Source organism: Ambystoma mexicanum, chromosome 7p, assembly GCF_040938575.1.
Source record: "Ambystoma mexicanum isolate Mex_15411 chromosome 7p, UKY_AmexF1_1, whole genome shotgun sequence".
In the NCBI taxonomy this organism is placed as follows: Eukaryota; Metazoa; Chordata; class Amphibia; order Caudata; family Ambystomatidae; genus Ambystoma; species Ambystoma mexicanum.
Window position 1 is genome coordinate 949,156,281 of NC_090939.1, and position 25,636 is coordinate 949,181,916.

General features: G+C 43.8%; 1 protein-coding gene across 1 annotated transcript in view; it reads left to right on the plus strand.

The window, feature by feature from the left end:
* LOC138526476 (organic solute transporter subunit alpha-like) overlaps positions 1-25,407 on the plus strand; it is a 428,149-nt gene extending 402,742 nt beyond the window's left edge. The window contains exon 8 of the mRNA XM_069637290.1: positions 24,734-25,407. Coding sequence (XP_069493391.1) covers positions 24,734-24,921 — 188 coding nt within the window. The 3' untranslated portion in view covers positions 24,922-25,407. The remainder of the gene's footprint in view (positions 1-24,733) is intronic.
* The last annotated feature ends 229 nt before the right edge of the window (positions 25,408-25,636 follow it).

Here is a 25,636-nt window from a genome sequence, read left to right on the forward strand (position 1 = left end):
CTGGGATCCTCAGATTGTATTTTTTCTGACATGAGGAAGCATGAGGAGTAGCGTGAGTACAGATAATCCAAGCAGATAGACAGAAAGGTAAGACTACAAGCAATCATGCGCCTTCTCTCGGAGGGGAGGAAGGGTGGGTCGCATGTGAATCTAAGCAGATACAAGCATCAGAAATACGATTACGGTGAGTAATGTATCCCTTCTGAGGCTTGTGGAATCTGCTTAGATCACATGCTGTGCATAGATTAGCGAGCAGTACCCGAAGAAGGAGGTGGGATGTGAGAAGGGTCATGAGCAAACAGGTGTCTTAGAACCGCTTGTCCCACTTGTGTATCTGTCTTGGAATGAGTGTCAATGCAGTAATGCTGAGTAAAAGTGTGAATAGAGCTCCAAGTAGCTGCTTTGCAAATGGTGTCGAGGGGAACATTTGCAATGAAAGCCAGAGTGGCACCAATGCCTCTAGTAGAATGGGCCCTTGGCGTAAAAGGCAGAGTTTTTCCAGAAAGAGAGTAACACAGCTGTATACAGTTGATAATCCACTTCGAGATCGCGCCTTTAGAGACGCGATCCCCCTCTCTGCCTGTAGCTACGGAGACAAACAGTTGATCTGTTTTTCTTAGCGGTCTGGTCTTATTTACATAGTAGAGGACCGCCCTACGCACATCAAGGGTGTGTAGTTTCACCTCAGCCGAGCTTTGCGGGTTCTGGAAGAAAGCCGGAAGCTCGATGGACTGGTTTACATGGAATTTAGATATAAATTTAGGTGAGAACCTAGGGTGTGTGCGTAAAACCAGTTTGTCTTTGTGGATAATAAAGAAAGGATTCTGCACTGACAGAGCCTGAATTTCACTGACCCTTCTTATGGAGGTAATGGCTACTAAGAAGGCCGTTTTATAAGTCAGGTGTTTGAGACTACTTTTATGCATGGGTTCGAAAGGGGGGCCCATGATCTTAGCTAGCACCACATTGAGGTCCCATCCTGGCGGTGGGTTCGAAATAGGAGGGTGAAGTCTCTTTACTCCTTCCATGAAGGCTTTAACTACTGGTACTTTCCACCACGACACCTTGTTATGGGATGTGGTGTAAGCCGAGAGGGCTGCCAGGTGTACTTTCAGAGAGTTAAAAACCAATCCTGCATCCAGCAGGTGGAGCATGTATGTCACAACGTTGGAAGGAGTGCAATCAACAGGGTTGATTTGTTTATTCTGGCACCAAATAACGAATCTCTTCCACTTGTCAAAATAACAGTGCCTTGTGTTTGGTTTCCTGGATTCTTTTAGGATGTCCATACACCTCTGTGGTAAATTGAGATGCCCAAAATCTATGACCTCAGGAGCCATGCTGCCAGGTTCATTGAGTTGGGTTCCTGGTGCACTGTTTGACCTTGTTGCTGGGACAGTAGGTTGTACCAGGCTGGGAGTTTGATGGGCTCGCACACCGCCATCCTGCGTAGGTGTGGAAACCATGGTTGTCTCGCCCACATGGGAGCAACTAGGATGAGCGTCATCGATTCCTTGTTCATCTTGTACACCACCTTCCTGATGAGAGGAGTTGGTGGAAAAGCGTACGCAAACATCCCTGACCAGTTCATCCACAGGGCGTTCCCTTGGGAGTCTGGCTGGGGGAACCTGGATGCAAATCCTGGGCATTGTTTGTTTTCGCTTGTGGCGAATAGGTCTATAGTGGGGACACCCCACTGAGAGAAGAGATTTTCTACGATATCTCTGTGAAGGACCCATTCGTGTTCTTCTGGGAGGGAGTCTCTGCTTAGGGCATCCGCTAGGGAATTGAGCTCCCCTGGAACATGTTGTGATGACAGGAAGATGTTCCGTCTGAGTGCCCATATCCAGATTTTCTGGGCAAGCTTGGACAGATTTGGCGAACGAGTCCCTCCTTGTTTGTTCAGATAGAACATGGCTGTCGTGCTGTCCGTCCGGATCTGCACCGACAAGTTTAGCAGATGGGGCTCGAACGCCCGAAGCGCTCGGAATACTGCCAGAAGCTCTAGCAGGTTGATGTGGTTCTTGGCTACTGAGTGAGACCAGAGACCCTGAGCTGTGTGGTGGAGATGGTGAGCTCCCCACCCAGTCAGGCATGCATCTGTAGTCACCACTGCCTGTACCTCGGGATCGTAAAAGGGTTTTCCCCTTGCTAGATTCTCTCTTGTCCACCAGTGTAAGCTCTGTACGAGTGTTGGCGAAACGACCACTAGATCGTCCCACTGACCACTTGCCTGAGACCACTGTTTCGCCAACCATTCCTGCATGGGACGCATGCGCAGACGCGCGTGGGGGACCAGGTAAATGCATGACGCCATCATGCCCAGTAACCGCATTGCTTTGCGTACCGTTATTTGTTGACCTGACTGATAATGTGGAATTTGCAGTAGTATATTCCGAATTCTCTCTTCCGAAGGGAAGGTCAACCCTTTTTGAGTATCTAGGATAGCTCCTAGGAACTGTTTTGAGGTGCTTGGCACCAGACTTGACTTTTTCTCGTTGATAGAGAAGCCTAATTCGTGGAGGAGGTCGATAGTCCTCTGAATGTTTGACCTGCAAATTCCTGGGGTTTCCCCCGTTATGAGCCAGTCGTCCAGATAAGGGTACACTGGGATTGCCTCCCTGCGTAGGTGTGCAGCTGCCACCGCCAGTACCTTGGTGAATACCCTTGGTTCTGAAGCTATCCCGAAGGGCAGTACCTTGAATTGGTAGTGGCGACTGTCCACTTTGAAGCGCAAGTATTTTCTGTGCGCTGGGAGCATGGAAATATGAAAATAAGCATCTTTCATATCCAAGGTTGCCATGTAATCCCCCCTTTTTAGGAGGGGGATTACCTCTTGTAGCGTGGTCATACGGAATTTTTGGGGCTTGACATACTTGTTGGCAGGCCGTAAGTCCAATACTGGGCGCATTGTCAAATCTTTCTTTGGCACAAGGAAGTAAGTGGAATAGATACCCTTGTTTACCTGGTGTCCTGGGACGAGTTCTATCGCGTCCTTTTCTAGCAGAATGGCGATCTCCTCGAGAAGGATCTTCTGATGTTCTAAGGAGTGTATTCTTTGTCGTGGAGGGTGGTTCCGGGGACGCTGCAGTAATTCTATACAATATCCTGTGGACACTGTTGACAGCACCCATCTGTCTGAGGTGATCCCTTCCCAAGCCTGGGTGAAGTTGGAAATGCGTCACCCTACTGGGGTTGTGTGAGAAGGGACCCTGAACTGAGCGTCACTGCTTTGGTGGAGGCGTGCCACCTCCCTTGTTGGGGCTGCCTCTGCCTCTTCCACGACCTCTCTTGTTACCCCTGCCGTAACTTTGGGTAGACTGCTGGTTGTTGTTCCATTGTGTACCCTGTCCTTGGGCATAGTTGCCTCTTTGTGAATTTTGGCCGCGTGGGCGACGAAAATTACTGCTCCCCCTCTGGTTAGGGGGTTTGTTGGTAAGCTGGCCAAGGGATTTGAGAGTCTCGTACTCGTCCTTGGCATTTTTAAGTGCGTCTTCGACCGCTTTCCCAAACAATAGATCGGGTTCCACCGGCTTGTCTATTAGTGAAGCCTGGGTTTCTGTTTTGAACCCCGACTGCCGTAACCACGCATGTCTTTTGATAACAGTACCTTCTGCTATCAATCTTCCTGCGTTGTCCGCGGCGTCGAAAGTTGCTTTTAATATGCAACCAGACACGGCTCTCCCTTCTGCCGAGATCCGAGCCAACTGGCCCTTTAACGGTTCAGGAGCAGAGGCTATGAGCGCCGCGACCTCTTCCCATTGATGGCAGTTGTAACTAGCCAACAGGGTGGTGGAGTTTGCAATCCTTGCTTGGTAGGCGGACGTTGAGGCTACCTTCCTGCCAAACCCGTACAGTCTTTTGCTCTCCTTGTCGGGAGGAGCTTCTGACGACGATAAGGGTGTCCCAGCCCTCTTCCGAGTGTTGGTAACCACTAGGGAGTCTGGTTTAAGATGTCCTCTTATATAAAGAGGGTCAGACTGGGCTGCCCGAAAAAGTTTTTCGACTCTGGGGTTGACGGCTCTGGTGAGGTTAGGATTCACCAGGGATGGGTCTATTCTACGTTGGATGGATTTAAGGATAGGGATGGTCTGAGCGACCGGCCTCCTTTCTCCCACCAACTCTTCTGCGAAGTCCCTTTCCTCTTGTACACCGTGGGTGTCGATGTGAAAATGTTCTGCTGCGCGAGCGAGAACTTCATTAAGGAGGGGCTGGTTATCAACTGGCGAGTCGGTAACTGGGGCTTCGCTCTTTACCGGGGAATCTACTCTGTAAATTTCCTGTTCATCTTCTACCTCCTCCAGGTCCTCATTATCCGCATAGTATTCAGTCCCGGTTTGTTCCTCCATAATTGTAAACTCCTGGTCCCCTTCAGGGAAAGGCTGTCCTTGGTATCTGGGGTGTGGAGTAGAGTATGGAGTAGAGAAAGGCTGCACCTCGAAGGGTTCAGGTCTTTCGAACCGGGCCTTTTTACTCAGGGGGATAGGATCAGAGGAGCCTGAGGGTGTGGCCCCTTGAGGGTCATACGAAAGGAAATGTTCTGGGTTTTTGTCATAAAAATCAGCTAAGGAAGACATCCTTGACATGACCCTGTCTATGTCTTCACTGGACCATTCTTTGGAACAGGGTATGACCTTAGTAGGCAACTTAGAGGACTTATCAAGGGTACCTTTGCTGGATGTTGATGTCCCAGTAGATTTATGTTTGTCTGTCTGCCTAGGGTGGAAGGATGGTCTTACAGGAGTGGAAGGCTGTGCTTTCCTCTGTTTCCCCCCCTCCCCGTGCGTGGAAAAGTGTTTTCCCTGCCCCTTGGAGGCCCCAGAGACTTTCGACGCCTGGCGTCGAGGGTCTGGAGAGGTATCTTGTTTTGAGCGTGGGGCCTCGCTGGTGTTAACTGCGGCCTTGGACTCCTGGAGCGCGGCCTGGGGGTGGAAGTCGTCTTCGTCTTCCGACGATCGAACTTCCGTTAATCTAGGGAGCGAGGCACTCTTGGCAAGAGTGGATGATTGCCTTGCGTCATGAGGCGATCTCGATCGAGAGCGCCCAGAGGACACCGAGTCGGACCGTTCTATTTGTGCCTCTTTCCGAAAAGTCGACGTCGTCGAGGTTCGGTTGGACTTAGTGTGCTTAGTGTGTGTAGGGTGTGTAGCGCTTGCGTCGCCGGGGGTCTTCCCCATAGCCGCCCTGCCGGACAACCTTCCGAGGTCGGGGACCTGCGCTCGGCAGTCTTTCGACGCCGTAATGCCCTCGCCGTCCGAAAGTACGGCGTCGCTGCCATAGCTGAAGGCGCCCTCCGCTGCCATGGCCGCCTGCCTGGCGTGGTGGGCCCAACGCTTTGTCGAACGGTCCTTAAGTGTCTTATGCTTAAACCTACTACACGCTCTGCAGTTCGCTTCGGGGTGGTCCCTCGGCAAGCAGAGATTGCACGTGGCGTGCCTGTTGACCCAAGGGTATTTGCGGTTGCACTTGGGGCAGAATTGGAAAGGGGTACCCTCCATACGCACCTTGAGGCAGCGGGCTGGTAAGTGTAGGAAATATATAAGGTGTACCTATATACCAAGAGTGAAGAGTATGTACCACCCCCCACTCTCCCTACTTGCAGGGCCGAGGCCAGCGGCCTACTAGGCCCGGGCCGAGGCCAGCGGCCTTCCGAGGCCCAGATCCGTCGTGCAGCAGCCGACGGTCGATGTCTTCTCCAGCCGTCGTCGAGTCGAGGGTCGACGTTGGGGTGGGGAAGGATGTCAATAAATAATTTTAACTTCAATAATTAGCAAAAGTATGGCTAAGGCCAGGGAACTCCGCAAGATGCTTCTGACCAGTATGGCGGAAAAAAACAATCTGAGGATCCCAGACGCGTGAGGGATCTTGGGTACAGTGGACGTCACACTAGGGATAGTATTACTGGCACGCCTGTGTCGACGCCCATTTTTCGAGTTTCGAAAAACAAACTGTAATACTCCGCAGCTTCCACTAGATGTCGGCCTATGCACAGCATGTGATCTAAGCAGATTCCACAAGCCTCAGAAATATATATATATATGCACATGTCGGCCCCTGCCGCAATATATTCACTATAAAGCTAGCCTCAACAATACTTTTTCTGCTTGCATTTCTATTGCACGTGTACACTTGTAAAAGCGCAGCTTGATATCTTCATTGTTTCTGTAACATAAGCTTCTTCATCTTGAGCCCCAGATGACACTTATCTTCGATACCTTCTTGATATCTTTATAGAATGTCTGCATTCTCTAGTCTCTAAATCTCTTCTATGTACGACAGCTCTGCTCTGTGTGACGTCACCATTCTTCTTCGTCTTTCATTTGCTCTGTTTCTTCAGGGATTTCATTCAAATGGTCATCGTATTGTCTCATATGCAGGTATGGTTTCCTCAATGGGAACCTTGCTTCCCAGATTCTCCTAGGTATTGGTATCTTCACTGATACTGCACGTCTCACACTCTGGCATCCAGCATATAGGTGCTTTGGGCAAAGTGGTTAAGGTGGGGGTGCTTAGCTCCTTCTCTACAATATTAGTTCCCAATATTTTTAACATTTGGCTTGCTGGATGACATAGTGCTTTCAGCGGTAGCCGACCTCTCTGTTGTAAAATGATGGCCTTAAGAGAGATCAGGCCAAATTCAATGCACATGTATTGAACGGTACAAGTGTGAGGAAGACCAAAACAGTTTGCCAGAAATGGCCTTCGACTTTATCTAACCATAAAAGGCTACGGATAGTCAAGGCTTCCAAGCCATATGCAACCACTAAGTATATAGTGTCATAATGCCTTTTAGGGCGTAACCAGCATAGTGTAATACAAAGCTATGGGTCAACATGGTAATTTGTTTAGCTCGCTGAATCTTATTGGTTATCAGGGTACTCTAATCTGCGTTACTATCCACGGCCACCCCCAAATATTTGTATATGGAAGTGTATTCGACCTTCCCCCAGCTAACAGCCATTTTGGGTCTGTTCACTTTATTTGCTGAGAATAGCATGGTGTTAGTTTTAGTTAGATTGATACTCATGCTATGTTCGGTAGTAAAGCACCCAAGTTCTTCCAGTATAGCTTTAATTCCTGTAAAGGTGTGTTCAATGATGACAAGGCCATCGGCATATAGTATGGCGGTCACCTTAGTAGACCCAAATCTAACAGGACAGTTTGCGTGATTTTCTAACTGGGAGATAAGAAAAGACATATAAAGATTGAAAAGGAGGGCCGCCAACAGGCAACCCTGCTTGACCCCTTTATTGATGTTAAATGGTCTCGACAAACGTCCTTCATTGTCTAAACGTATACCTGCAGTGTTGTTGGAATGGAGCTTAATCACAATTTCAAGTAGCCACATAGGGCAGTTTAATTCTGCCAAGATGTTCCATAGCTTGAGGCGATTTGCTCGATCAAACGTGGAGCGGAAATCGATGAAGGTGACATAAACCGAAGGATTAGGATGTAATTTCACTCTGGTGATAATCGCATCAAGTAGACAGATATTAAAAGTCGTACTTAATCCAGCACGAAAGCCAGCCTGGAAAGGATGTAATATTTGGTTGGTATCAGCCCAACACTTCAGATGATCAAGCACAATTGCAGCAAAAACTTTACTGGTAGTGTCAAGAAGCGACAAAATCCGGTAATTCTCTGGCACGGTTCTGGTCCTCGCTTTATAAACAGGGATAAGGATGGAAGTTAACCAGGATGCCGATATTTGTCTTTCTTTACATACCTTTTTACATAATACATACTTGTTTGGATCTTGTTTTATTACTAAGGAAGCAAGGCCATTAGGTCCCGGTGCTCTGGAGTTCTTAAATTTAGTAATAATTTTTTGAATATCATCTCTGGTAAACTTCAAGGGCCATGCATCGATATTAAATTTGGGAGATGCAGTAGGAGAGTCTTTGTACAGGTATTACCCAAATTGTTCGTTTACAATTGTTCGAATGAACAATTGACCGAATTTAAAGGGTCACAATTGACCTTTTTACAATTGACCGAATATATATATATATATATATATATATATATATATATATATATATATATATATATATATATATGTCGGTTTGGTATCGGTTTGGTAATATATATATATATATATATATATATATATATATATATGGGTTTTGGGGGGTTTGGCGTTGGGTGGGGGGTTGTGGGGGGTTTCCCCCCACATATATGGTACAATTGACCTTCACAATTCGGTCAATTGTAAAAAGGTCAATTGTCATTCGAGCAGTTGTAAAACGAACAATTCGTATACAACCTTTGTACATAATGTTAGTAAGATATTATACCCATATATCCTCACCTATAGCATTTAAAGGTTGAGGAAGGGCATTACCACGTACTTTGTTCAGCATTTTCCACACACATTTAGAGTCACCACCTTTCAACACATGTATCATAGTTTGCCATTTGGTATTAAGTTTCTCATAATTTCTACTTTTGACATCACGCTCTATACATAGTAGATAATTTCTTCTTGAGTGGAATGTAAACACTTATGGGTAGTTGTTTCTTTTGCAAATGGCAAAGTTATCTACGTTGTATAAGGCTAATTGCTAAGAATTCCACATCATATGTGATGTTACATGTTTTCTCATTGGCAATAATAGGAGAACTACTCACAGGGGGTACTTCACTAGTGGTTGTCTTAATACGATTTTCAATTTCCTTATTAGACAGGTCAGCAATTGAAGTTTCCATTTGATCAATCAATTGACAAAGTCTTCTTGACATTTTCTTAGCTTTAGAGACATTCCATTTGATTCTATGGCCACTATTTGACACATCAATATTCACAGGGCCTTTTGCAATTGTACGTTGAAGAGGTATAGTCAGTGCTCTAGATAAGATTTTGAGGTGGGAGTATTTTACTCCCTATTTTTAAACTTTGAGAGTAAATGTGATTTTAAGAGAGAAAAAATGATGTTTCTCCTTTGCAAAATGTATATGACATCCAGCCGACGTGTGCAAAAACTCTATGGAAATCATTACTATGCAGCAGCTTTCTGCATTGTGACAGAATACACCTTGCATTATTTTTCTAAGGTCTGTGCATTTGATCTCCTCTGTATATATTTAAATGTTGAAATCACAAAAATGTAGCCAATTGCATAGTAAAGCAAACATGAATTGTATTGTGTGTTTTGAGGTTCGATAGCAGAATTGTCTTTTGATGTTTAATGAAAGTCCTAATTTCCTGGAGCTATTACTACCAAATGGTATGCCAATGTTATCATACAACAGTGCAGAGAAGCAAGGACTGCATGCTGAAATCTATATTTAACCTTATGGTAAAATGGTAATTTATATAGCGCTTTTGGCAAAGCACTGTACATAGAACATATTTATCACAATTATCACCAAACCAAAGTCTGTATTCCTTTATCGGCCTCAAACGGATGAAAGGTTGAGTTGGACTTGCCGGGATTCAAACCTGCAACCTACAGAGCACGCACAGATTGCAACGAGTGCTCAACTGGCTGAGCTATCTTATTGGCTAACATACTTCAGAGGTCGGTTAACTGAGTATCGACTGAGGTATAATAATTACAGTACCTAGATGTTGGACGAACCATTTATGAAGCACTACATAAAGTTAAATACCTATCTGGATTATCACAGGGACAGGTTTTGCTGAGTTTCTGTTTCAATTACCAATATAACTTCAATTTGTTTGTTTTTGAACACTGCTTGCATTTCTTGGAGATTCAGGTTTTTGATGTTTTAATTGTAGTCTTGAAGATTTGGGAGGCTAGAAAACCTGTGAATGGTGTAATGACAATCACTCACCCTTGAGCAAAGACTCTGCTGCTAATGACCATTTATAGTAATGTACCCCATTGACTGCAAGGTTGAATGGATGTAAACCTGATTGTGCATAGTCATCATTTTACACACTGTTTTTTATAATTGGAGTGTAAATTAAATTATAAGTATAAAAATGATGTGCCTCTGCATGATTATGCACAAAGCACCGGAACAAAATACAATTGTGCACTAATGGTTTGCTTTCACTGGAAACAAAACCATAATTTGTTACAAAATATGAATTCTCAATTGCAACTTAGTTTTCCATCTTATTAATCATATTCTTTTTTTGAAAGGCTTCAGAGAAATACATTCCGTTTCAGAGGTGGCTTGCAATTACATCCATGTAGATAAAAATCAAAAGAAACCTTCTGGTTTCTGTCAAGTAACCTACCTTTGCACTGCCCTCTGCTCTAAACCTGTCTGTAAATGTACACAGGAAAATAATAAAGTTGTCGTATTTACAAGATTTTCATGCGTAAAAAAGGGCTGGTACGCACTTTATCTGGAGGCCTGGGTATAGTGAAGCTGGCATGAATTAAAAGGTGATCACTATAGGGCATTTCAACAACCTCGAAATCACATATATATTCAAATGGATGTAGGTTACCACATATGTAATCAATAGTGGCGGTTTTGTTGCCTCCAGTCCATGTACATTTACCTGTGTATCACTCACTGTACGACCATTCAAAGACCACATGTCCCAATCCTTCAAAAAATTTGACCACACCACCCCTCTGTTATTTTTAGTAGTATTGAGCATCACATTAGTTGCCTTATTGTTTTAAAAATTGGCCTTCATCTTGGTGACTCCACATTGTGCATTTAGATCTCCCCCAAGGATGACCACATTGTTACATTCATGTACAAGCCATTCAGTAAGTATTAGATCAAGGGCATCATAGATGGTATTTGAACAGTCCCGAGTGGGGGGATCATCAACATCGATGATCAAAATGTTAGGAGCAGCTATCACATTTTCGGCTTTGATTTGGATAGCTAATGTGTTTTCAAATAGAGATTGAGGAGAGATCTCATTAGTGTTAAAATCATTTCTGATACCTACAATTAGACCACCATAAGGTTTCCCCCGCTTCCCCTTTTATGCATGTAATTGGAATACATGATGGGTATCGATGTGGAAATCATTTAGCAACCAAGTCTCCTGTAATAACATTATAGGAAATTTCCCAAGGAGATTCAAAGACAAACCCATGTTGACAAAGTGGGAATGACCACGTGTCTTCCAAGATATAATTGATGTTTTTTATGATTCAAGGGATTCCATTTGGCTCACGAGATTTTTAAGCCATTTCCATCCCGCTTGATTTTCACTGACAGATGTAGTCTGTTTTGGGATGGTATTTAAACCAGATGGTTTTCCAAGGCAGCAGTGATCACATTTGCGAATTAGCTACAGGATCAGGTATAGACACATCCAGTTCATAGCCAAGGAAATCAAGAGATTCTGCTTGCGAGCGTATAAGGGAGGCAGTAGCTCGAAGAACACAATGAATCAGGGAAATGGCGCCAAATGGGCGCTTCAATGGTTCAATGAACTCCATATCAGAGGATTGAAGCATCCGAAGAGCTGGAATTTTAGAATAAATGGCGAGCAATGTAGGTCTGTTCAAAGGAATCTTAGTTTGTTTATCAGCCTTTTCACTAATGATAACAACTCTATTATTTACCGTAGGCTTACATTCTTTGCCATGAGCAGAGGCCAGTTCTATATCATTAGCCTCTTTTTCCTTATCTTTTGCTACCGCCAAGGGGCGTGGAACTTCATTATTTCCAGTCTCCAGAATAGATTGCTCTTCCACTGATACATTGGTTTCAGTCAGGCAACTCTTGTCAGAGTTGCTTTCTTGTAGAAGTCAGCTTGTGAGAGTCCCTGTTTTTTTGGATTGGTGTTTTTTCCTGTCGATTTTCCCGTTTTCTTACCTTTCTAGATTTTTGCTTGTTAGCATTAACAGAAGTGGCTGTTGAGTTTAAAGGTTGGCTATGAAACTCCTCAACATCATCAGCACTAGCCAGTTATGTTGGTTTTCTAGATAACTGTCTAATTTTTTAATTGCAGGCATTTTTGTTTACGTGTTGGATATTTAAGAGGTGACTCTGTGATGTTATACGAATTATGGGATGGCTCGTTGTTGGAAATAAATAATGGGCTTTGTATCTCAACTGGGTTGATGTCATTATTGGCTACATTAGGGATAACAATGTTTTTAAAGTAGCCATATTCTTTATGATGACTCTGGAGCTACTCCAATATCTCGCTATGCTTTTGAGATTGGAGATAAATCTGTCTGCATAGTTTTATGAGAATTGTAAGTGCAAAGTGCATCATGCCCATTGTCAGTAGACCAGAATGGTCTTTCACCCCATTGTCCTTGGAGGGAATCGTACAGGGAGGAGTTACCGTAGCACGTCACACTTCTATAGTTTCATTTTCTGCTGGCAGTGTAGAGGTAATAGATTGCTGGTGTGCTGGAGCAGACAGAGAAAGAAGAGACATTGTGCTAGATAAACAAAGTTTATGTTAGGCAGCTGCTCACAGTCTGAATGATGGGAAACTGCGTGAAGTTGTGGTTCAGTACAGCAAGCTTCAGCAGTCTCTTTGCTTGCTCTATTAGCACTACATATGCCATAGCATAAATCTAAGATCAAGTTATCGTCTATGGTCCCTAACGAGGCATTTGATGGTACGCTAAAGTTAGCATTTGCTTTAGGTGGATGAATGACTGCTGATACTTTCATTAAGGTAGGAGCAGACGGGAGAGGCAAAGAGTCAGTGCCTGGTTTGAAAAAATCAGTGAGCTGACCAGGTTGTTTCACAGCATTTAATTTAGTGTATTTGGATACAGGTTTCATGGGGGAAACAACTGTTTCTGGGCAGGTGGTACATCCCGATCTTCGCAATGGTAGCCAGCCAATTTATGGTATGGCTTGTTCTTTCGAAGATTGTAATGTTTCAGTTTTTGCAGGCATAACTGTAGAATGCTAGGAAGAGCTTAACTTCCAATGTAAATATGCAAGTATGGTGCACTTGGAACGTCACAAAGAATCAGCTGAATGAGAAGATAAATTAAAACTGCAACATGCAGCATGATATTGCTGTTGCAAAGATCACTGGAGGGGTGGCTTGGATGCCGACCTGCACCAAACACCGCTGAACACACTGTGCTTCCAAACTCCTCTTTCACGCTCTGCATGAGCGGCTATGGAATTATAGAGGCGGCGTCTTCTGAAGCAATAGGCAGGGGAGAAAGACTTTCCCAGAGCAGCAGTGTAGGTCCAGAACATCACCGAACACACTCTGCTTGTACACTCCGCTTTCACGCTCTGCGTGAGCGGCTATGTAATTATAGAGGCAGCGTCTTCTGAAGCAATAGGCAGGGGAGAAAGACTTTCCCAGAGCAGCAATGTAGGTCCACAACACCGCCGAACACACTCTGCTCCCACACTCTACTTCCGCGTGAGCGGCTATGGAATTATAAAGGCGGCGTCGTCTGAAGCAATAGGCAGGGGAGAAAGACTTTCCCAGAGCAGCAGTGTAGGTCCACAACACCGCCGAACACACTCTGCTTCCACACTACGCTGTTGGATAATAGTGAGCTCGGCCAGAGCATAAGTGGTGGTATCCAATCCTTTGGGGAACTGGGTATGATTATGCGGAATGACATTCTAGCTCTCAGCCTACATTCCAAGTTCTTCGAACAGAACTTGTGCAAAGATCTTAGCCAGTCCAGCATAGCCAGCATTTGATAGTTATGAGGTTCTGTGTGACTACCCTTTTTGTGAATGGGGATAATGATTCCATCCCACCAGGAAGCGGGAATGTTCTGTGTCTCGCCAATCCAATGAAAGAGCCAATATAATGCATTGGCCCAAACTTCATGGTCAGTTTGAAGTAGCAAGTTACAGATACCATCTAATCATAATTAGCCTGTTAATATCATTGGGGCTTTTGTTAAAAGACCAAGCCGCTGATATAGTTTCAGCCACTCTGGCCCCAATTTCAGCCCCCCCTAATGTAAGTGCAACATAGGAGCTGCATTCTTGTTCTGAAACCCCATTATCGTCTCTAGCTTCCGATTTATTTCCGTTGATAAGTTTCCGAAAATTGTTGTTATCGTTAACAAGGGATGCATGTACTAAGTCCTGCCATTGGGCACACTGGACTTGATGCTTATGCCGTTTCAATCATTTACGGTAAGCGTTTTTAATGTCCTTAGCCCCAAGGGCCAACCCAGCCACATGCAATTGCACCTCTGCCAGCCTCCGTAAATCTTTACGCATAGCCCTTTTCTTTGCCTTGATAAACTTATCAAAGCCGTGACAATGTAATTTGTCATGGCCAATCCCAACACGCAAACGGACATCGTGTTTGGCTGGCGTACTAACCATAATGTTTTTTACGCATTTTTCCGTAGTTAGCAATAATATTGTGAATGGCCTCAGTTGGCGGCAGACCATCAATCTACTGGCTAGCCAGGATAAAATCTCCAAGAATAGTAGTAACCAACAAGGATGCAGTCGCAATGTTAAAATCACTCCAGGACAAACGGTTTAGTTGCGAATTAACCTGCAACAATCCAGTTGGAGATAAACTCAGAGGGTTACTCTTCAAGTACAAACTAGCAATGATTGGAAAGTGATCACTCTCCTGACGTTGAAAAATGCACGTCAGAAAACAATAGTGATGCATTAACAAAAAAGATGTAATCGATAATGCTACATGAATTATAATGAGGACCGATTCTAGTATATTGGGGGAGCATCCAATGGATCCATACTGAACCCAGCCATATAAAGCAAATTCACCCAATTTAACCCCTCTGTACAAGTTTTGCCAAGCCTGTCTCCCAATGTAGATGACAATGAAAAATCCCTCTCCTGCTCCCTCCAACCAAGATCTTGTGGTACCCTTGAATTAAAGTCCCTGCAGATAATAACAGGCAAATGGCCTAGATGTGCTCTTCCACTTCGTTGATTACAGCATCATGGCAAAGGAAAATCATAGATCTTATTAATTATCATTTCTCTAACCTCAGCGGGTTCCCAAGGGAGTAATACTCTACCAATAAAAATATTACGGGAGACACAAGGAATTACTACCAAACCCAACAGTTTTCTGACTCCCAATGCAAGGCCCCCTTTGGTCGACCCCTAGGGCCCTGCATGGCTACAGAAGGAAGGATGTTACGCCCATCCATGATTAAAGGTTCAGTGAGTCAGGTCTCCTGCAATGCTATCACACTAAAGTTGTCAATATGATCAAGCAGTCTATTCACTAAAGAAGTTAAAGTGGCAACGTGTATTCCAGCTCATTGCCGTCTTGTAAAGCACTGTGATGAATCCGATGGTGTCACTACTTCTTTCCCGTCGATGATCTCTCCTCATGTGGGCAGGAGACAGAAACCACTACTTGATCCTGACCCTGAGGGAGGCTATATGAGGGAGGATCACATGGGGGAAGACAACCTCCGTGGGAGTAGCAGGGCACCATTAGACAAGGCATGGTATTCCACTTCCTCTCTTTAAGATACTCCATCCATACCCAATGCCTTAATGGCATATTGTTACACCTCCCCTCATCCATCCAGGAAAAATACAGAAGACCTTTTCTCAAGATCTATATGGAAGTCTCATGAAAAAACCTTTTCAGACTATACCTGCAAGTCATTCAGAGCTGACTTTCCCATAAAGAACACTTACCCAGGCTTTGTATGTAAAGCATCAAGACTGGACTACCATTCCCATAACTAAAAGGATACTGGGACAAGGTTGATGAGCTGAGTAATGCAGAGTGGAAAAGTCCAAGAGTACAGGATGCCTCTAGTTATTGTGCACGCACACCTGTAAATGGGAAATTTAAACAGCAGCCACAGCTGACTGGGCGTGCCGCTGGAAGGAGAAAGCTGCTTCTCTCGGTTTGAGCCAAAAGCCAGTGGGCTGCAGAGAGTGCTCTGGATCCACCCGGCTCAAGGAGGCAGAAGAGGAAGGGCATCCGCGAGAGTGAACACACTTCGGAACACCAGAAGCCAATGCATGGCTCCTGGGCTTTCACAGGCGTTAAGTGCAAGCGTTTACCGAAGCCTTACACAGTGTAGAAGAACCCAGCATGAACCACAAGAGACAGAGAAGCCGAGGAACAAAGGTGGCGAGATGGGGAGAGATGACGAGCGACTGCCACCGGCTTGTCGCAGGAAGAAGGAAGTACGCCAGCAAGAGCGGGTAAGTCCCTGAAAGGTAAGCAGGGGCACCGGGCGTACTGTCAGCCATGCCACATGCAAATAAACATTAGGAAGCAAATAAAGTGCTGGAAAGAGAAGATGCCAGGTGCCAGGGATCATTTTGTCGAATGGCAAAAACAGAAAAAAAGTAAGAGACGTTCAAATCTGTGAGTGTATGCAATACACAATTAAGAAAGTCCCTGGGAGGATAGTGTACCATGCAGACACAATATTAGATAAAGCAAACACAGGAAGATATTACGTTACGAAGTGTGTGCCGACCCCACACGAGAAAGACCAGGCAAAGAAAAGCTGCAAGTATGTGCGTTTAAGAAAGCCCTGGCAGGAGAGTATACCAGGCAGTTGCAAGTGTGTTTAAGAAAGCCCTGGCAGGGGAGTATACCAGGCAGTTGCAAGTAGGTGCATTTAGGAAAGTCCTGGCAGGAGAGTATACCAGGTAATTACAAGTGTGTTTACATAAGAAAGTACTGGTAGGGAAACACATCAGGCAAAGACAAAGTTACAAGTGTATTTATTTAACAAAGTCCTGGTGTTACTCACCGGAGGAGACTGCCAGAGACCGAAACCATGTACTGGGATTTGATTGTAGAGCTCGGGTTGGAGCCTCCTACCCCAGCCTCCTCTCTGTGAGGGAAAAGACCTTTTTAATGATATGACCCTCAACTGAATAAACAGTAAAAAGGACCCGATCACTCAAAAGAGCAGGGAGACCACACCGCCATGAAACCAGCTGCAAAGAAATGGCAGAATGTAAGTAACAAATCGACTGATGTTTACAGAAAACTAAAAATAGACTTTTCTATGCAATACCTGATGTGTCCTCCCCTAGACCGTCTAAAGGGAATCCCAGAATGGACTTCCTATCTACAATACAAAGCACTGTTGTAACCTGTCTACATAACTCACGGTGTTAACGCAGTAGAAAGAAATGGAGTCTTACCATCAAAGGTACTGGATTCTCTTTATGGAAACAACGACAGGTGTAAAACAACAAAAGGGAATGGTTAGTAAGGACAATATTCCCAGGCGGCACGAGGAGCGCATCTAGATACGGGTTGGTGCAATTTTCAGCGCAGCGTCATTATGCACTTCCAAAGTTAGCGAGTTCCAGTACTTAGGTTAGGCGTTATAGGAAGGAGCACTGGTGGATCCCAATAGGAGGCATCAGGAACAAAGACCAAAGGTAAGGGTTACAGAGGTTTATCAATCAGGATAGTGGTACCCCAAGGAACAATAAGTAACTCACCCTCTACTTTACGGAAGAGGAGAAATGCAGGCACTGTTGGTTGGAATGCATTCGTAAAAGTAATAGAGTATGTGAGTGTCAGGCAATAACGAAAACAGCGTACCTGCAGTGTAGAGTGGGCTGTGTTAGCAGCAAGCGTAAGGCAAAGCAGTCCAAAAGGCAGACGAAGGTCCTGGTACATGGGCGGGCTGCGTTATGATCAAAGGGAAAGGCAGAGCAGTCCAAAAGGCAGACAAAGGTCCTGGTACACGGGCAGGCCAGACAAAATACCAAACAACACCAAGCACAGCAGTCCAGGGTGACAATGCCAAAAGTATGGATACAGGTGAGTGGAGCTTGTAGGAAGACGAAACAGCCCTGTGATGAAAATGGAAATCTGCAAAAGTGAATGCAGACGGAACTTCTTAATGGAAGAAACTTCAACAGAAGCAGCGAGGGATGATTCCCAGTCACTTTTGCAGTCGGAAGTGAATACAGAGAAGGTGTGGTAGGAACGTAGAGGATCACCTGATCAGGAAACAGGCACCATGGGAATTGTAGTCCTAATTACGGTGCAGGCTTCCTTTATCTCCCCCGCATTCTCCAACAGGAGAGAAATGGTGCAACGAAACGCCTGACACCGTAGTGAAGACTAACAAGCCTGCACCCTGCTCCAGGTGATTTCTGGAATTTCTGGATTTGCCTGTCAGATGATCTGACGGAGCCCTGGCGTCTAGCGCTACGAAGTGTGACACCTGACAAGAGAGTATACCAGTCAAGTGCAAGAGTGTCCATGTGCGAAAGCCCTGGTGGGAAAGCAAGGACAAACTGAACAGTGTATAAGAAATACATCACCTAAAGGGGTCCTGAGAAAGATGTATCAGGACTAGCAAAAGGCTGTGTGAAACCAAAGAGAAGAGTGAAAACCTGGTAGGATAGTGCCACAGGTATCCTATCAAGATACAAACTCAGAGCCAAGTAGTTTTGCATATTATTTGTATTGTTAAACAAGAAAAGTGGAATGACAATCTGACAAGGAAATACACCACATATCCTAACAAGACAAAGATAAAGAGAGATACAGATTTACAGCCAAGTTGTTTTTTCGTTTTTGTTTGCCAGTTGTGTTGCGGATCAAGAAATGAGGAGTGAAAAACTGGGTGGAGAAAACACCCGGTATCCTCCCAAGATAAAGACGAAGAGCCAAGTTGTTTTGTGTGCCATTGTGTTGTAAGGAGAAAACTCAATTAACTGATATCTTTGAATATACTACAGAGGGAAGATAAATCCAGGGGAAGGGAACCACCCTCTGGAATAAGGAACTCTATCCTTCTGGAACTTTTGTGTTGGAGTTACTCATTTTCCTTTTTGAACATTTATAAACCACGCAAAGCCAAAGACATTACCCTTTTCACCTTAGAGTTTATTTTGTTAGAATGTGACGGGCAGACTAGTACTTTGGACACGGGACAATTTTTGTTTTGGACATTCTGATATTCAACAGACCCTTATTTTTGTTTAAGGTAGGGAAAACCCATTTAGTGTAGAGACAGAAAAGCATTTTCCAACCCACTTCATTTTATCAATAAATGTTTATGGCCAAAACCGTAAATTCTGTATCTCTGTCCCACTGGTTCCTCACAGGGATTGCTCTGCTCACTTCTCTTGTCTCCTGCACATCAATTCTGATTGAAACTCTCAACTACTTGCACAATAAAGACAAATACAGAATTTTGCTAATTCCTTTTGCAGACAACACAGTCCTTATTTCCCTGACCCTAAGCGGACTGCGCAGGCAGATAAAAGCCTTTCAGGGAGTTTGCATTGACAGTGGGTATCGATCAACTATTATAAAACTAAAACAATGATAGTCCCCCACGAGATACAAGAGGCAACCACAAAATGAAATAGTGATCGATGGACATACCATTGAGCAAGTGGAGTGTTTTGACTACCTTGTGATCCAATTTGCAAGTAATAGTTGCTGGGCAAGATAGGTGGACAAGGCACTATTAACACTTGAACGGCATACTAATGCCATATTGAAATGTGCATATACCATGGGAAAGGTGCTTTCTCCTCCTCTCTACAGCTTTACAACCTACAGGCTAGAGCATCTGCAACGTTTGGCACAGTATTATGGGGATACTCAAATAGTAATAGGATGATGATCATAGAAAACAAATTCTTAAAAAAATCTTTGTCTCTACCTCCAAGCACACCTAACACTACACTACGTCTAGAGCTGAACCAGAGGAAAATGACATATGTGATTGCTGTGTGTCCAGTCCCCTACTGGCTTTGGCTGTGGACCTCACCCCATTTAACTAAATACAGAGAGGCAATGACAGATCTTCTATCACAAACTGGAGGGCCCAATCTTAAATGGTGCAGACATGTTAGGTCCAAATTGATTTAATTGGTTCTAGAAGATCTCTTTGGCATAATCCGCTTCACATAAATTTGTTGTTGAAGTATATTCTATACAAGGCTCTGATATTGTACTACAAAATCAGGAAACCATCGCCTACTGCCAGTCCAACTTGAGAGCTGAATACTGGAATATAAAATTGGACTTCGGGTATGAAAATTACTTATATTATATTTCACCAAGTTACGCGCAGTCCCTCTGCATAAATGTTTTCCTAGGCATTTTGCCATTGTGTGCCCAACAGTTGTCATGACGCACGAGCTCCTGTGATCTGTGCCCTTCTTGTCAGAATTCTAAAAAAGATATCACCCACTTTATCTTCTTTTGTGCACAGTACAGTGGTATTAGGGCACTTTTTCTCAAGCCCCTATTTCAGATGTTTTCTGTGCAACACCATAAAGCAGCCTTATATTTATGCAAGACCCACTCTAGTGACATAGTGGTAAGCCCAGTCTCCATTTATACATACAGGGCATGGCGGATTAGAAAAAAACATACTTCACTCAATGTTCCAATCCATCTTTGTTGACTTACATGTTCGGCAATAAATGCCCAGTAGCACCAAAGCGCTAACGTGTTTACCCTTTATTTGTCTGGAAATTAATGCCCAGGACTCCAAACCAGGGGCCTTAGTAGCCCTTATGTTCTAACGCTATGATTGGACTTTGTCTTCTACTGGGTGTGCACTACTCTCTCAGATCAGATGAGGTTTACCCTTTATTTGTCTAGAAATTAATGTTCAAGACTCCAAACTAGTGTCTAGTAGCACTTATACTCTAAAGCTATGATTGGGCTTGCTCTTTGCCTTCTACCAGGTATCAACTAAGCTCTCGTATCAGGTGATGTCTCTGGCAAGTTTAGTTCTCTTAAGGGACAATGATGCAGTGTTACTCACAAGTCAAACCATAAAGTAGGCCGGCAATACTCAACCATCGTTGTAAACTAATACCAGGGACTCAGAACCATGGGTCTATTAGAACCTATGCTCAAACATTATGACTGAACTGGCTTTGTTTCACTGGCAATGTACTATGTTCTTAACTCAGGTGAGGAATCTGGCAAGACAAGCTCTTGTAAGTGACAACGATGAGCTGTCACATAATACTCTACACTAGACCTGGAATACTCAAACATCTGCTGCACCTAAAAATGTCAGACAGGCACAGCACTAACAGCACAGCCTGGTTTTTGACGCTGGACTTTTCAGGTTCATTGAGTACCCAACCACATATCTACGAAGTACTCGTAATTCCGACAGAACATAATTGGATGTAACTGCTCATTGAGAAGGTGTTAACCTAAAAGGCAATTGCCCGCTCAAGTAGACACAGGGATGGTGGACTGTAGATCTGCAATTGCTTGGCCCAGTAAAGCACCAGGACTGTTACCACTAGAATGGCCACTACCCTTCGCTGCCCCCACCATGTCCAGACCTAAACACCCAACACTCCAAAGCATAGGGAAGCTAATAACCTGATACAGCAGGTTTGGGAAACAGCCAAACTCAACAGTTATGATATTGTTAAGCCAAGGAAAGATACGCCATGCTTGGCAAAACAGAATTGACTCCACACTAGACCGAGAAGTTCCTGGAGAACGAAAGCACCAAACCTCTATAATATGGAGCACATGTTATGTCGGCACATGAAGATAATGAGGAACAGGGGACCTCGCCCAACTGCACATATACTCACACATATCTACCAATATGCTGACTCTCTCCTCTGAACCAAAAAACAATTATAATGTGCCTATCCCACATGATTAACCTTGGCCTACCCTCACACATAATTACACACCACCAAGCACCCCTCAACAATCTTTAGAACGCAGCTATACCCCACGAAAAGATCAGCCTAGCTGCACACATAATCTCATATACAAACATCCCCTCAGCTAAAATGCAGGTAACCCAAGACAATTCAGCCTAGCTGCTCACATACTACTGGTCTCACACAACCTCCACACCACTCCTAGCATTAGAATGCAGCTACCCACCACAAAATTCCAGCCTAGCTGCCCACATACTGAGTGCACACGCACCACTTACCACCCTATTTTCCCACTGAACTGGACTACGGTCCCCGAGGGCTTCAACCCACAGCACGTTGAGATAATACCAATGGTCAAATGTGCTACAAATGCCCAATAACATAACATAAAATAAGCTATTCGCAGTTTATCTACACTACATGAACAAGCAAAACCCCTGAGGGTGCCCCAGCATGGGATGAGGTTCCTTCCGCAAACTACATCAGCATTGTTTTATAGGCTTTTACTTAGGTGTTTTAACCCCACATCGTGACCACAGGCACTTTTCCCTTTCTTGTTTTTGCAACAATGGGTGACTCACCTTACTAATATGTCCTTAGTAGATCCTCTAGGAGCCCCATTGCTGCATCCTAGGGGCGGCTGCCCAAAGAACGAGGGAGTCACTGTTGCTATGCATGTCTATATATCAATTATAAAGGTTGAACATTTTAATGTATATTTATGTGGTTTTAATGTTGATTTTTTTAATGAATCTGTACTTTTATGGCTGACGGATTAATAAAGTTACTACTGACTGGCAAGTACAACCAGCCTTACATATAAGTGCCATGCCAGCCACGCCTACTCTATAAAAACAGGTAATAACCCAACAAAAAAAATCATAGGGACTAAAAGTATTTTCAACAAAAAACAATGCCACCCCACCCCTGCATCCACCTATACAACCCGAGGAAATGTTCACATTAGTGATATCAGCAGAGTAGTGCCAAAGGAAGGAACTCTACTATTATTACTGCCTGATTCTAAGAGGAATGGTAAGGTTAAAACACATCTCATAATTTACACAAATTACTACTTGTAAAACAAAAAATAGTTTTTTATATTTAAAATATGTTTTATTCACCTAAGAAGTGTCTGTATCGGTTATGGGAATTACTTTCTATCTCCCTGAAAAACCTTTACCCCACACTTCATATAAAAGGAGCAAAATACCCCACCATCAAAATCTTACCGCGAGCCATGCCCACGCCTCTTTATTAAGGACTTGGGCAACAGTGTGACATATAGGTACACATAATATTTATGCAAAGTAATGGCCACTCTCTTACTTGGTCATATTGACATGGATATTTTAAACTAATTTTTGCTCGCCTTGGTATGGAGGCAATGGGGCATTGACAAACTCTCAAATTGTATTACTCTCAAACCTTGTCATTAAATCACACTTTCCGAATACCAAACAAGGTTGAAAGCAGATATCATTTATATTTTTTAACAATATACATATGACATTAGCTGATAACATTAGTCTGAGATTTTGCTTGGAATCCTTGAAGTGCAAATGTGAATGATACTCAATTGACTATTGCACACTGTTACAGCAGAGGCTTCAACAGAGAATTCAAAGACAAATCAAGTTTACTGATCTTTATTTTGTAGAAAAGGGCAAAACATAATTAGAGCTAACTCAGAACACCGGTTGGATCATAGGATATGTACGATACTGTTCGGTTCTTTTTAGGACTGTGGTTATCATTCCTTCCCACCCTAGCTACCCACATCCAATTCGCCATCCAGGAGGGAAAGTTATATACAGTCTCCAGGATTTATTGTATCTCACCCTCTTTTCTTGGCCTTTATTGGGCCATACACAGTTGTCTCTGAACTTGTCAGAATGTTGTGTTGGTCTTCAAGGATGATGAGTTTAGCTGGCACAGCCATCGCTGATGCCTTGGATCATCTGCAGGGTGTCTGGAATCAGACACTTTCAGGGAGCTGGGACTAAAGGAGCTAACAGGCAACCCTCCCTAGCATGGTAGAGACAGGCTCCCTGATTGTAATGGAATGTGAGTCTGCGCAGGTTCGAGGCTTGATGAACTTTCTCTCACTCTTTTCCCACTCTTCCCTCCTACCTCACCTAGTATCGTTTCATCTTATCCCTCCTTTCCTTTGTAATCGTCTTTGCTGTTCTCCGAATCCACGGTTTCCCTTCTCTTGTTTTCTCCTGTACTCCCCTGCTATTTCCCTTCTCACCCCTTCTTCCTTCCCACAGCTATCCATTGTTTTCTCTTTCCTTGTCACCTTCTTGCCACTGCTATTTGTTCTTTCTTCTCTCCACTCTCTGTCTTTTTCCGTCCTCCTCTAGTCTTATCTTTCGTTTAACTATCTCCTTTGCACTCTGTGGTATCTTAGGTATATTAGGTGTGAGTCTCGCGTGTGTCTCATGCGGTCTGGAATGTTGGTGAGGGGTGCACGCGGGGGGCTGTGTGAAAGTGTTCTTATAGAGGACGGTTGGTAGACTCTGGAGTGACAGTTGGGACTTTGTTGCCTGCTGGGTGGGGTGTCCAGTGTTCCTCTCTGCTTATCATCTTTGCTGCTAAGAGACAATAAACACCCTTGAAGACTTACCACAGTGCCGTCATTCTTACCGTGCAGGGTACCTTGCCACATACTCATTTCTCTCTCTCCTCCTTCACTACAATTTCTCGTTGCCTCCTTCTCCACTCCTCTTTCTCCAGATTTGTGTCTCTTGTCTCTGCCTCTTCTACATCTGTGTCGCTTTTTCACCTCCTCTTCTCCTCTCTTTAATCCTGTCTCTAATCTATCCCTCCGTTCTGTTCCAACTCCTCAACCCTGTTTCTCCTTTCCAACTCCTCCCTCTTACCTCTCCAGCTCCTCTCTTCTTCATCTCCACCGCCTTCTCTCCACTATCTTCCCTTTCTTCATCCTAGTTGCACTGACACGCTCTAACCTGAACCCTTGATTCCATACTCTTAACTTCCATAAACTCCCTCCATTCTGGGCCCTTTTCATACCTCAGCACGTTCAGCCCGGTTCGTGGCATTGTCTGAGTGTGTGCGCGCCTGCTTGTATGTGGTGTGAGTATGTACTTTAATTGAATCGCATCTCTGTGAATGCTACACACTGTGGAGGGCTAATATCTTGCTTGAGACTTGAAGTGATGCTTTGCTTATTTATTGTGATTCATCTTCTTCCTTTAACTAGACATGAACCAGCAGCTGCTCATCATGGAAATGTTTCTGATCACCATGCTCTCAAGGGTATTCTACAGGAAGAGGTACGACGAGCTGGAGTTTTCAGAAGTAGATGACCAGGAAACAAATGACAACACAAAGAACACAAAGGTCAGCCTCAACGGCAAATCTGTGGAAGATGGAATGCTGACCATCTAGGAAAGAGCCAATGCTCCTCTTTTTTGCACTGGAAAACTTGTACTGGGCATGAGAGCATTTTTGGACAATTTACAAACCTTGCTCAAGCTGTAAATGTATACTTTTTTTTATTAAACTCGATTGCATTACGGATACTTACATAACATGCTTAATGTCTTTGTCAGCTGAATAATACTGTAGATAGTCGTGCATAAAAAGCTTTGCCATGTTTAGAATTAATATCTTTGTATAATTTGTAATTAATTAATATCAAACATCACACACACAATAACAGTCCAATTTCAGCATTTGTAGTGTTAGTTCACATTATAACATGTGTATGTCTTGTTTGATTTAATTAATTACATTTTTCAGTTTTGACGACCGTGTACATTTTTTAAAAACGTGATTGAAAACGTCTTAGTGCATGAAGGAATCTAGTTAAAGACCTTCATAATTTCCAGAAATTATTTTCATTTCAGCATTAAAAATGGCAGTATAAGAGAACATTCAGCAGACTCTGTTTGCAGTCTCCCATTATCAGGGCTTTTCAATGCATTTATAAGTCTGCTAAAGGGTTGTAAGGAAAGGCATGTCAATGTCGGAATTATGCTGGTGCCTCATTACTATTTATTCTGCACACATTCTTTTGTTTTCAGGGTCTTTTGGTGCTTAGAGCCCTTAACAGAATGTGTGGAGTATGAAATTAGTGGGAGTCGAAGGAGAAGAGCAAAGT